Below are 14068 nucleotides of genomic sequence, written 5' to 3' on the forward strand. Positions count from 1 at the left end.
GGTACAAAGAAATAAGAAGATAGATAATATAAAACAGAGGTTAAGAGAGACAAGGAAGTGATGAGAAGGTCAAGCCTATCTCCAAAGGGCTCAGAAGGTGAAATGAGAGAGAATGGAGAAAGTCTGACTGAATAGTACATTTATCAAACTTGACACCCAATCAATTAGAAAACACACATTCTTCTTGGGCACATATAGATCATTTGTACAAATTATCCATGTGCTACTCCATAAAACAATTTCAACCAATTTTAAAGAATCAGTATCATATAGAATATGCTCTCTGATAAGAATTCAATTATGTTAGAAGTTAATAATAAAAAGATAAATTTTAGGAATTTCCGTAATTTGGAAATGCGAAATAATTCAAAATTCAATGTAATTCCAATAAAAATATTAACAAGATTGATTGATTGATTTCAGATCTGATTTAGTTGAGTCTACAATTTATATGAAGAACAAAGGCACCCAAACTGTCAAAACACTTGTAAAGAAGAAAAGTAAGGAGACTTGTCCTATAGATAGCAAGATTCCTTCTAAAACTATAATAATTAAGACAGTGTGACATTGGTTAAGGTATTGACAAACTGAGCATTAGAAGAGGACAGCGCAGAAACTGTCTCCCTGTCTATATGGAAACTATATAAAGGAGTGCTGACACTGAAAGAAATTGCCAAAAGAAAAGATTATTTAATAAATCGTGAAATTATCCATAAGGAGGAAACCTCCCACGAATAGGATTCCTATCTTATATCACACATAGATGCCAACTGCAAATGGAATAAAGACTTTAATCTGAAAGACAAAGCTTTAAAATATTTAGAAGAGGACAATCTAGAAAAATGGGTAAACTGCTAGATACATACAAGCTGCTAAGATTGAACCATGAAGAAATACAAAATCTGAATAGATCAATTACTGGTAAGGAGATTGAATCAGTTATTAAAAACCTCCCAACAAACAAAAATCCAGAACTAGGATTTTTGATAGAACTAGATGCCTTAACTGGCGAATTCTACCATATATTCAAAGAATTAATGCCACTCCTTCCTGAACTCTTCCAAAAAACAGGAGGAAACATACTCAAACTTATTTTATGAGGCCAGCATTACCTTGATACCAGGCAAGGACACCACAAAAAAGAAGACTATAGTCTAATACCCCTGATTAACAAAGATGCAAAAATCCTCAAAAAAAATTAGCAAATTGAATTCAACAATACATTAAAAGGATCATATACCATGATCGAGTGTGATGCATTCCAGGGATGTAAGGATAGTTCAACATTCACAAATCAATCAATGTGATATACCACATTACAGAATGAAAGACAAAAATCACATGATCATCTGAATAGTTGCAGGGAAAGCATTTGACAAAATCCAACATCCATTTATAATAAAAAACTCTCAACAACGTTAAGTATAGAGGGAAAGATATTCTGTGCTCATACATTGGAAGTATTAGTCGATTAGTTCAAGGTGTATGACATAATGATTTGATATTTGTATATATTGCAAAATGATCACCACAGTAAGCCTAGTTAACATCTATCACCATACATAGCTACTAAATTTTTTTCTTGTAATAAGAACTTTTAAGATCTACTCTCTTCACAACTTTCAAATATGCAACACAGTATTATTAACTACAGTCACCATGCTGCATATTATATCCCCTGACTTATTTATTTTATAACTGGAAATTTGTACCTTTTCACCATCTTCACTCATTTTGCCCACTCCCCAACCACTGCCTCTAGCAACTAACAATCTGTTCTCTGAATCTATGAGCTCATTTTTTGTTGCTGCTGTTGCTTTAGATTCCACATGTGAGATCATACGGTATTTGTCTATCTCTGTCTGACTTATTTCACTTGGTATAATGCCCTCAAAGTCCATCCACGCTGTCACAAGTGACAAGATTTACCTTCTTTTTCTTATGGCTGAATAATATTGCACTGTATATATGGATCACATTTTCTGCATCCATTCATCCATCTACGGACACTTAGGTTGTTTCCATACCACAGCTATTGTCAATAATGCTGCAATGAACATGGGGGTGCATATATCTTTTTGAGCTAGTGTTTCCATTTCCTTTGTATAAATACCCAGAAGTGGCATTGCTGGATCATGTTAGTTCTATTTTTAATTTTTCGAGGAATCTCCATACTTCCGTTGCCTTTAAGATAAAGCCCAAACTCCTTCAATTTGTCACACTTAGGGCCCTGTTTACATCTCCAATCTCATCGCTCACCATTCCTCTTAGCTTCAGTCGCCCTCCCAGCGTCATCTTAAATATCACCTCCTCAAGCAAAGCTTCCCTCACCCTACTTTATAAGGCTGCAACTTGTAGTTACTGTCTTCGCCCCCGTCATTCTCTAAGTGCAGACCTTTGTTCAGTGGTCTATCTACCCTGCTGGACACACTTCTTACACTCTTACGTTATCAGTGCTTAGAAAAGTGCATAGTAAATGCTCCTATTAGGAATGTACTTATAGAATGAATTTCATCTCACAGGATCAGAAAGGAAATTTAACTCTAGTTTTAGGCATGGAAAATGGGCTGGAATTGGTGACCTTGTTTACTTACCTGTAAAAGAAGGATAAAATTGCTCCCCATAAGGCTAGTCATGTTGATAATTTAATTACAGAATAAAAAGGAAACATTGAATATTAAAGAATGTACTAAACTCGGGGCTTCTTGGGAACAGGGGGTAATTTCTTTTTATCTTAGTAATTTTAGCACTGAGCACAGGCTACAGAACATGGTAAATTCTCCACAAATACAGTTAGGAGGGCTTAAAATATGATGGCTTCTTCTATCTCCTAGGGTTCACAGTAGACCCACACTGAAGCAAGGAAATTAAAATGTCTGAATTACCCCCTTAATCCTTACACAAATATAGATATGCAATTTCCATCATTTTTTTTTATTGAGGTAACTGTGATTACATGAAAAAAAAATCAACCTGAAAACAAAACCATGGCTCCATCACTATATATTTTTTTGACTTATGTTGTTAAGGAAATGAAATGAAACAGATGGATTAGTATATATCACTGTAATTTCCCAAATGATTGTCAAAAAGTTGATTAAAGCTGCATAGGCAATACTATATTTGAAAGTTTAAGAATATTCTCAAAGATGTATTTCTCAAGAAATTTATGAGACATCATAAATAAAAACTTAATTTTAAAAAAAGGCTCTGGTAACCACTGATCTCCTAATCGTTTTTAAAACAGCACTTTGACATGATCTGCTTTACCGAATGGGAAAGCTTGTATAATTCTTCACGGTTGTTATTCAAAATTCATACCCTAAAACTGAACAAAGGGAGAAGAAACAAGCACTTTTTTTTTGTGAACCTAATAGGATATCTTTATGTGACCTTGAAATGACAGTGTGAATGCAATTCACTGGAGAATTCTAAACAGGTTAAAATTGCTTCTGCAATCGTATACACTTGGTTGAATCACTCCATTGCATCATTGTCTCTATAACCTTTTCCTGAGAGTTACTGTCTCCATGTTAAACCATTTTTAACTTCTTTATATCACCCCAGTTTGCTGTAATGAATCTTTTCCTTCATACCATTGGTTTTGCTATTTGAGTGAAAAAGGTGAACAATGGCTTCCTAGATCTTAGAAAAGCTGCAACTGTTTAAGAGAACTGCCCTTTGCTCATGGAAATTCAAATCCTGCCTCTACTACTCACTAGTCACATATCTAACTCTGGATAACCTCACCGCAACCCTCTCTCCAACAGCTCCCCTCTCCTTCCCTCTTCTCTTGATAATACGAAGGCAGTAACAGCTCCTACCTCATAGGGTGGGTATGAGAATAAATTGAAATAATACACGTAGAGTGAAACCCAACATCTGGTACATTTTAAGGGCTCAATAACTGATGGCTATTTTTGTTAAATTAGATACCATTTTCATTAAGTTGTAGCAACTATATACGACAGCTTGGTCCCAGGAATCTTGTCATAAAAGCACATGTGTACCTCTTCAGGGCATCCACTGTCCACCCAGTCCTGCCGATGGCGATCAAATCCACTGGAACATCTTCAGAGAAGAGCACATTGCAGTTCAGAAAAGAAAGTATGGGGTGCAGAGTGGAGGGGCAGAAATTAAAAGAAAAAGGTCAGTAAGTGGTTAATTCTCAAATTTTCAGTTTAGCACAACATAAACTCTCTCCTGGAGAACTGTTAACCGGGGCAACTGTGAAGCACTGACAGTGTTCCGAGTAACGACTCACGCCTTCGGTAGTCCCGCTATGAGAATCACACCTGGCAACAAATTAGTCCACCGAGGCCCACGATGCTGTGCAGAACACCTGGATCCCCGTGCAAAGGGAAGACTGATCGCTACTATATGAAGTTGGTTTTCTTTTTCCTCATATTTTTTTTCCTTATCAAAACAAATGGATACAAACAAATCTTTTGCAGGTATCATTTTTCAGGATTTTAGATCTTTTTATTGTTTTTCTTCTTATTATTTTTTTAAATTTAAGACCCATAGTTACACAAACTCTTTCTTTATTGTGCAGTAAAGGGTGAACTCAGCAAGTTGGGGTGTTCAAACCCTCACATTCCAAAGAAAGAACTGGCCCTTCTCCAGCTCCTGGGAGATGACCTCTAAGCTCTTGGGATATGCTGCCTGATAAGGATGGCTTTCTATATCTTTGGCCTTGGGCTATGCAAGATAGTTTAAACTAACAACAGGATTTATGGTGAATGTCTCTTTTTATTTGCCTGGAGCTCTGGGCCAGGCTGTAACAATTTGACCTCTTGTAGGGGCTGGAGAATAGACATAAGGTTAGTCACAGGGCATTTCATACCTACGTGACTGACCCTCAATAAAAACCCTGGACACCAAGGCCTGCGTGAGCTTCCTAGGTTGGCAGTGCTTGGTGTGCGTTTTCAGAAATTGTTGCTGGGGGCATTAAGTTCTGTGTGTACGACTCCATTGGGAAAGGACAACTGGAAGCACATGCCCAGTCTCTCCTGGACTCTGCCCTGTGTGCCTTTCACCTTTGCTGATTTTAATCTGTATGGTTTTGCTGTAATAAATGGTAACCTTGAGTATAAAAGCTTTTCTAAGTTCTGAGTCCTTCTCGTGAATCAGTGACCCTGAGTGTGTTCTTGCACAACCTAACAACACTATGATCAGGTCATATCTAAAAGGTTTAATTCAGCAAGCACTGGGTTACTAAGATTTCATTCACTCCTACTCTCTTCCTTGACTGGAATAATTTTCTCCCCTCTCTATCTATCCAGCTACAGACCATTCACTTTTCAAGACCCAGAAATTACTATGCAGAAGAGCTCATTCTGATAAAGCTTCGTAATTGCTGTGATCACATCTTACTTTACTAAACATTTCTTCTTTGTATAAAATTTCATTTGCTTATGTCTTATTTATAAAATTTGATTGTAAACATTTTAAAGTAAGGGCCAGTGTTATACCTATTATATCTGACATATGATTTGTTATTCATATTAGAAATTCAAAATATTTTTGATAGTCTAGTAAAATTAAGGATTTACATTGCCCCCAAATTTTAATATTTAGGTATGTATTTATATATATTATATATGAATCCATATCAACAAATATTAACATAGATATTTATATATTTTTCAAAATAAATGAAGATCATTCAACTTTTGTCTTATATTTTCTTATAGTGCTACTTTCCAACTTTTTAACACTTAGTCCACATGATGACTTTTTCTAAGAATCCTTGCCAGAGATTATGTACCATGGCATGAATGAACATAATTTCACTCAAGTGGAATGTGAAAACAACTCTACTGTCAACAAAAAAGACCGTATCTATCATTCTGCCTGGACATGATCCATTAGAGCTCAACTATTTTATGCCTACAATCTGTGTTGAATAAGCTTGAGTGTGGAATAAACATCAGTGTGTGATCTGGCATCGAAGTTTGAGAATCCCCAGTTGGTCAAGGCTATCTCTGGTCACCCAAAGAGACTAATGTTTGGAGTCTATTTAATTCCAGATAAGTTAGATGGTTGTCCCCACTTCTCCTTTTTTCCTTTCAAGTTTCTTTAAATATTGAAAAATGTACTGACATTCTCTTTTGCCATGGGGATATATCGATCTTCTACAGAAAATATATTTTGGGAGCAGCCACCTGACCACAAGTAAATAAATGGAACAGATAATTTTTAGAATGCAGTTTGTCTTCACTTACTTAATTCCAGATGTATTCAAAGCCAGTGGGAAATAATAACTTTTACCATATATTATAACAAGACAGTACCCTATCTTAAATTTATGGGTCAACTGAAATTTTATCTTAAGTAATTAGTCCTTTAAATTGTTAAATTAATCCCAGGGAAAAGTATGGAAACACTGCATTTTGCTTGATTTATTAAGCAATCCCCCAGTTGTGCTATGTGAAATTAGCTTCTACTGAAAATATGTGACTCAAGCAGGTAATTTATTCATTTATTTGCAATTGATTTCCTATTAATTGACCTGTAGTTTCCTAATTGCTGGGGTGGGAAGGATTTGAAGTGGCAAAACACAAATAAGATTTGATTTGAAAAGCTCGTGCATTTTTGTAGCTTACACTGCCTTGAAAATCAACACAACTGGATGCCACTGTCTTTTCAGTGTTTTTTTTATAACTTGGTAATCTAAATAGCATCCAAAGAAATTATAACCAAGAGTGTGTATGTGTGTGTTATAAATCATTAAGAAAAAAACACCTTTCTATTATTTCTGAATTCTAAATAAACCAAAAAATTACTTTTGAGAACACTTTCCTCTTTCCACTGAGCTGCATTGCATTTTGAGCTAAAACGCAATGACATTAACCATGACATGCTCCAGCACATTGATTTCCCGACACTGTTAACAGTGTTTGCAAAGAGGCTCTCCTACATTGGAATCACGGAGAATCCTGTTGAAATGCAAATCTTGGGGTCTAGCTGAATATGATTCTCTGGCAATTTGGGTCCAGCAGTTTTCATTGTAAACAAGCACCCCAGATGATTGTTACCACACTGAAATCTGAAAACTACTGACTTTCTGTACAATATGTCAATGTGATGGGGCCCCTTCCCACTCATCTCGTCCATCGTCTACAAGCTTTTCTTATGCTCCTTGGTGCTCCTCCCTGAATGTGCTGTCCTGTTTCATGTCTCTGCCTTTGAATCTGCTATTACTTATGTCTGGAATACCTTCCTGGTCTCTAATTAGCAAACCCAATTCAACTCAAGCCTAAATCTTCTCCAAGAACCATCTCCTTCTCCTCCCACCCAGAAGAATTAGCAACCCTTTCTCAGTGCCCACCAATATCAAGTGCTAGAGTCTATTATTATACTACAATTGGTTGTTTTTGAGCTGATTTTACTCTTAAGACTTTGGGGAGAACATGCTTCAAAGAGGGGTTCTGAAGTCCAACTGCTTGAGTTAGAATTTTGGCTTGGGCACAAAAATAGGTATGTGATTTTAGGCAAGCTACTTTTTCTATATAAGCTTGTTTCCTCATCTATAAAATGAAGTAAGAGAGGTTATGTAAGAATTAAAAGTAGAGTATTTGATACATAGTCAACATTTAGTAAATATCAGCTGTTTTTAACACCTAAATAATGTCTTTGTAGTATGCATGTAACAAGGTTGACGATTATTGAAAATGACTAAGTGAGATTTTCATTTTATTGACAGTATTTTGTAAAATATTTAATTAATTCTGTGTACCATATAAATGTGAGATGTGTTTTATACCTAAAGTCCTTTATCATCATATTTGGGAACTAGTATTATAGAATTTTATGAGAGAAAATCCAAGTTGCTCTCAAATGTGGCCCAAATCTTCATTCAATATTTATAAACAGACAGAGATTATGCGGTTTTGTAAATATTCCTCAAAAGTTGATTTCAATAAAGTCTGAGCTCCTGACTGTAGTAGGTTCTGACGTTTTTATTTTCACGTTATTCCCTTTTCACTATTACCTAATTCCCAAACAAATTGATAGAGAGTTATATTTCAAATTAATTGTAGTATTCTCCACTCAGTTTCAATGGGATGTTGATTTCAATGCCCCTAGGAACCATGTTAAGTGAACCCCATTAAACAAGGCAGCCTAGAAAACAAACAATATCCTCCTAGCTTGCAGCATCTATTCAATTACGAGATTAAAGTGTAAATTTCATCAAACCTCTAATTTATCTCAAATTGTAGAACGGGTTTCAGAAATATGACTTATTTTGCAAGGGTAGTATATTCAGGTGAAGGAAATAAAGTAAATGCTAAAATATATACATAAGCAATACATGAGGATTAAAAATTAAGTGCACGTCTTACTGCACAATTGAACATGTGTCATTGTACCAGTGAGACGAAACACGTACAAAAGAGAAGTTAGGGAAGAAACTTCACTGAGTCTTAGACCCAGTAGGAATTTTCTAGATCAGTTTCTAGACCAAGATCAGCAAAAGTTTTCTGTAAAGGATCCGATCGTAAATATTTTAGGCTTTGTCTGTCATACAGTTTCTGTCTTAACTACTCACCCTTGCCCTTGTAGCTCAGAAGCAGCCACAGACAAAGGCATAAAGAAATGGACGTGGCTATGTTCCAGTAAAACTTTATTTACAAAAAGAGGAAGTGGGTCAAATTTGGCCCAATTGCTGTAGTTTGCTGATGTCTGTTCTAGATTATTACCTGAAAATTAAGATCTGTAAAATTCTGAAGACTTTAGGACAAATATCTCATCAAGGTGTCTAATGATTTAAATGGTCCCTACAGCCTTAGACATATTTATCAGAATGGGCTATATTAATGGAACAATCAATTGTCCATTTAGTAAATTTTCTTGCCATAGTCTGCAAAAATGTGAAAAATGGTCCTCCAGCATCAAAAAAATGGAAAAATGAATTAAAAAGAAGCAAATATTTTAGATGAGAAACAGGGATAATGATAAACAGCCATGATTATAACTAAAAACATAGTTTATCATGAGATAAAATAGGTAACATGTAGTAGGGAGCTGTAAGATATGGGGAAATAATTTTGTTTTGAAAGAGTGAAAAACCTTAATTGGAAAGGTAGATTATAAAATTTAAATGTTGATTATAATCATCATTATTGCCAATAAAAAAATTAGTAAAATATCATATCTCATTTCCCGGATGGGGCATGCTTGCTGTTCCTAATTGGCCTTAAGCATGAGATGGATGATTTCACTTATAAAAACATTTCTCCTAAAAATCAAGAAACTCATGCTTGAGGTTTATCAGACTTTTCTCCCCTGAACCACACACCACACAGGGCTCTGGGAATGATAGGTGAACCTAAGGACACAGTAACCCATTACAGAGACAACATTGTAAGATCAAAAAAGAAATTTTACATCATTATAATACGCAAGGCTATGGAGTATGTTTGCTTTTAATAAAAGCTCTTGATGTTAGTTGAAGCTCAGAATCATAATCCAATGCCAATAAGAATAGTTATGTGCAAAATTCAGGAAGTTTGCTGTGGAGACGAGTTTCAGATGTAAAAGGGGGATCAAGTCATCTAATATTTGAAATCCAGAATCTTGTCATTTACACATGTGGCATCTTATAGAGAGGCAGGTTTTATAAAATAGAGGCTTAATCTTTCTTTAGATTTCTAGAAGCTAAAGTAGCCCTATTATGTGTTTAAAAGCACAACAACATCAGGGACTTTTATCCTTCCAGTTCTTTTATCTCACTAAAAAATTTCACATTTTGGGGCTGGCCCCGTGGCCTGGTGGTTAAGTTTGGTGTGCTCTGCTTCAGCGGCCCAGGTTTGGTTCCCAGGCATGGACCTACACCACTTGTCAATAGCCTTGCTGTGCCGGTGACCCACATATAAAATAGAGGAGGATTGGCAGAGATGTCAGCTAAGGGCAAATCTTCCTCAAGCAAAAAGAGGAAGATTGGCAACAGATGTTAGCTCAGGGCGAATCTTCCTCAGCAGAAAAAAAAAAAATCACATCTTATTTCTCTTTCCTCCCAAATTATTGGTATAAAAGACATTTCTGTTACTTTTTGGCTTTTATTCCCCTATTTTTGCTAAAAAATATTTTCAAAAAGGGAAACAATTTTTGTGACTGGCTTTTCATGCTGGAGCTCTTTCTTCTTGAGTGTCATCTCCACTTGCCTGTTTCCAGTTTTGGAGTGCGTATGGTAGGAAAGATTTGATGCTGGGAGTGAAACTACAACATTTAGACTTATCTGGAAATAAGCTAATCCTTTCAGAAATCATTCTGATTAAAAGCCACTGCTGATGTTGGCAAAATATCCTCATTTGTGAGGCCAGACAGAGAAAGACAAACACTGTATGACTTCACTCATATGCAGAATACAAACAAACTTACAAAGAGAACAATTTAGTGGTTACCAAGGGGAAGCGGGGTGGATGGCGGGCGCAAGGGGTGAAGGGGCACACTTATACGGTGTCTGACAAATATTAACGTACAACTCAAATTTCACAATGTTACAAACTATTATGACTAGGAATAAAAAAACCCCCTCATTTGTGCATCATCAACGCTTTAAGGGAACGAGGGACATATAAAAGTAGACTGACATATGTGTTGAAATTGTGATGCATAAAAACAAAGTCAATTATACACTGGACTATTCAGTAAACTCATATTAGGGCAAAGAACTTATTAATAGCCCAGAACTTTCAGCATGTTTTAATCAGGGAGATGCCAACTCTACCTAGATTATAAGTACTTAATTTTATACTTATATGAAAAACATTCCTTAAAATATTACTTAGAAGGGGCAAGAGAATGAAGTATTCACCTTTATGGAAGTCGTTAAAAGCTATTTTACTCAAAAGACTTGGACTGACTCGCTTGCAGTACTAATCTCACAGGAAAATTGAATTTTTATCTTTGCTCCCCATCTAACTTTTAAGTGCTCCTAGTGCATATTGAAATATGCTGGCTAAGGGAATTTTAAAGGATGCAAGTTTGCCTGTATATTTACTTAAATAATCCTTCATTACAGAGTATCATATATTCTAAATTTTCACAAATTTAAGACCTTTGGGAATTAGTTTGTTAAATTTTTTTTTTAAACCAGCAGTTGCTGAAATAGTTAAATCTGAATTCCTCAATGACTTCCAGCTTTGTGCTGTTTCCCCTGCAGGAAGTAGATGTGAATGTATTAGCGATGTGAAGTATGCAATTTCAGAAATCTTCAGTTCTATCAAAAAACAGATTAATCCAATATAGTCTTTCAAATTTTTTGAAATAAACCGTAGTAAGAAATATAGTTAACATCAAGTGTTTAGACATTTATATATCTGGATATGTGTGTGTGGTTGTGTGTGTGTGTGTGTGTGTATACTAAAACTAAATATTTGTTGTGATGCTTCTTTGTTACCTTTCCTTTATTGAAACATCCACATAAAGCACAGAGATATTTTGTATTCCATTCTACTTCATTTATAAAAATGCTGGTTGCAACCCACTGGGTAATCGATGCCATGACCCTTCTGAATCACAACCCTCAATTTGAATAATTCTATCCCAACACATAGTTTAAAATGTTAATCACATTTATGTTTAAATAACATTGCCTAGTTTATAAAATAACCACTTTAATAGAAAATTATAGAAAAATATGAAAACAGAAATTAAAGGAAGTGTTATCCCAATGCTAGGATATTGTTAGTTTTATTTTCCACTCAGTCTTTATTTAATGTATATTTACACCTATTTATTAACCAAATTGGAATCATAATATGTGCTGACTTTCTTTTTCATAGTTAATATTATAGTCTGGCCATTTTTCCATGTCCATAAATATCCCTTAAGAGTTACTTTTTAATGACAGCAGATACTCTATTATATGGCTTTATAAAAATTTATCCAACCTATATATGAGAATACCCATGTCATTTTAACCCTTCTAAAAATACATATTATCATCCTTTTTGAAATTTGACAAATTAAAAATGAAGTATCATGTTTTAATCAGCATTTCTTCTATTACAGGTGAGGTTAAACTTTTAAAACATGTTTATTGACTATTGGTATTTCCACATTTTTTAATCATATACTCATTTATTCTCTTCATTTTATTCGATTGAGTTATTATTTCCTTTATATGATTTCTATGAGCTAAGAGCATTGTATCTCTCTTCAATATATCCTCTGTCTGTAACTTGCTATTCAATTCTAAATATGAATTTTTTTGCCATATGATTGTTTGTATTTTTCCATTGTTGAAGTTTTTCAACCTTGTCTTTCAAGATTTTTTTCTTTGCTTTTTTGCTCAGAAAGGCTTCCATTACTTTGGCATTAAGTAAATATTTGCAACAGTCTCTTTTAGCTATTGCATTTCTCACTTTAAATTCTCTAATCTATTTTAAATTTATTTTGGTATCTGGTGTAAAGTAAGAACCAATCTAAATAGACAAATTTTATTCCAATAGGTGGCTAAGAGCCCCAGGATCATTTGTCAAATAAGAGATCTTTATCCATTGTTTGGAATTGCATATTTCATCACACAATAAACTCATAGGCTAAAGTCTATTTCTGAAATTGTGTATTCTTCCATGGATTGCTTTGTTCCTTCTTGTACAATTTCTATAATGATTTCTTTATTATAGTTTTATATCATGATTTAATACCTAGTAGTTGAAGTCTTGCATCATTGACCTAATTTTTAATTTTTCTTGAGTAGTCTCACTCTTTTATTATTCTCTGTAGTTTTTATAATCACATTCTGATGTTCCAAGTAATAATGCTATTGAGATCTTGACAGAATCAATGTGGAAATAATTGATGTCTTAATACAGTCCAGCTTTCCATCCGTTAAAATGTTTATTCAGGTGTTCTTTTAAGTGTCTCACCAAATTTTCATTGTTTTCCTTATATGTGGCCCACACATTAAGTTTGTTAGTAACTATTTTATCTGCTTTTGCTCTTATTAAGGAACGTTAATCATTGTGTTTTCTAAATGGTTACTTCGGACATACAAAGCTATTGATTTCTATGTAGTTATTTTGTTACTGGTTCCTTTATTTACAAATAATAACTTTCCTTCTCCTTTCCAATAGTCGTATCTCCTATTTATATTTCTTTTCTCTGTTCATTAACCAGAATTACAGGACTCTGTTACATGACAGTAGTAAGCATGTTCTTCCCTCTTCCTTATGTTAATGGGAATGTTTCTAGGGCTTCAATGTTCAGTATATTTTTTTCATTGTTGTCAAATAATATTTATCTTTGTATTAATAGGTATCTTTTGATCTCAGTCTCCTAACATTTTTACTTAGGAAAAAATGTTGGATTTTATCTAATATTTTTCCCATCTATCAACATAACCAAATGATTTTCATTATTAGTGCTATTAATTGCGTTAATAGATTTCTTTAAACTAGACCACAGTTGTCTTCATGGAACAAATTCATTATCTGACTACTTTTTGATTATTTGAACTGTGTTGGATTTGATTCTTTTTTTTTTTTTAAAGATTTTATTTTTTTCCTTTTTCTCCCCAAAGCCCCCCCCGGTACATAGTTGTATATTCTTCATTGTGGGTCCTTCTACTTGTGGCATGTGGGACGCTGCCTCAGCGTGGTTTGATGAGCAGTGCCATGTCTGTGCCCAGGATTCGAACCAACGAAACACTGGGCCGCCTGCAGTGGAGCACACGAACTTAACCACTCGGCCACGGGGCCAGCCCCTGGATTTGATTCTTAACTATTGGAGTTTTAAAATTCTACACTCATAAATAACCCAGGATATCTATAAGTAATCTACAGCTGACACCATATATAATGATGAAAGAGTGAATGCTTTCCTCCCAAGATCAGAAACAAGGCAAAATGGTTATTCTCACCACTTCTAATCATCATTGTGGTGCACAGCTTGAAGAGCCAAGGAGAAGGTAGAATCCGAGAAAGTGAAGCTTTAGGAGAAAAATCAAATCGTTAACCGCTTCCTGCCTTCTGTCTTTCTCATATGAGTGCAAAATAAAATGAGAAGTCAAGCCATAGTTCAATTAAGTGGCAAAAACAAGGCAGCCATAGCAGGT

At 34.8% G+C, this 14068-nt stretch overlaps 1 protein-coding gene across 2 annotated transcripts in view; it reads right to left on the bottom strand.

The window, feature by feature from the left end:
• PLXDC2 (plexin domain containing 2) overlaps window positions 1-14068 on the bottom strand; it is a 412633-nt gene that overhangs the window by 69277 nt on the left and 329288 nt on the right. For both annotated transcript variants that reach the window (XM_070255121.1, XM_014737064.3), the window contains exon 11: window positions 4011-4071. In XM_070255121.1, coding sequence (XP_070111222.1) covers window positions 4011-4071 — 61 coding nt within the window. The remainder of the gene's footprint in view (window positions 1-4010; window positions 4072-14068) is intronic.

The sequence above is a fragment of the Equus caballus genome, chromosome 29 (genome assembly GCF_041296265.1).
Source record: "Equus caballus isolate H_3958 breed thoroughbred chromosome 29, TB-T2T, whole genome shotgun sequence".
Classification (NCBI taxonomy): domain Eukaryota; kingdom Metazoa; phylum Chordata; class Mammalia; order Perissodactyla; family Equidae; genus Equus; species Equus caballus.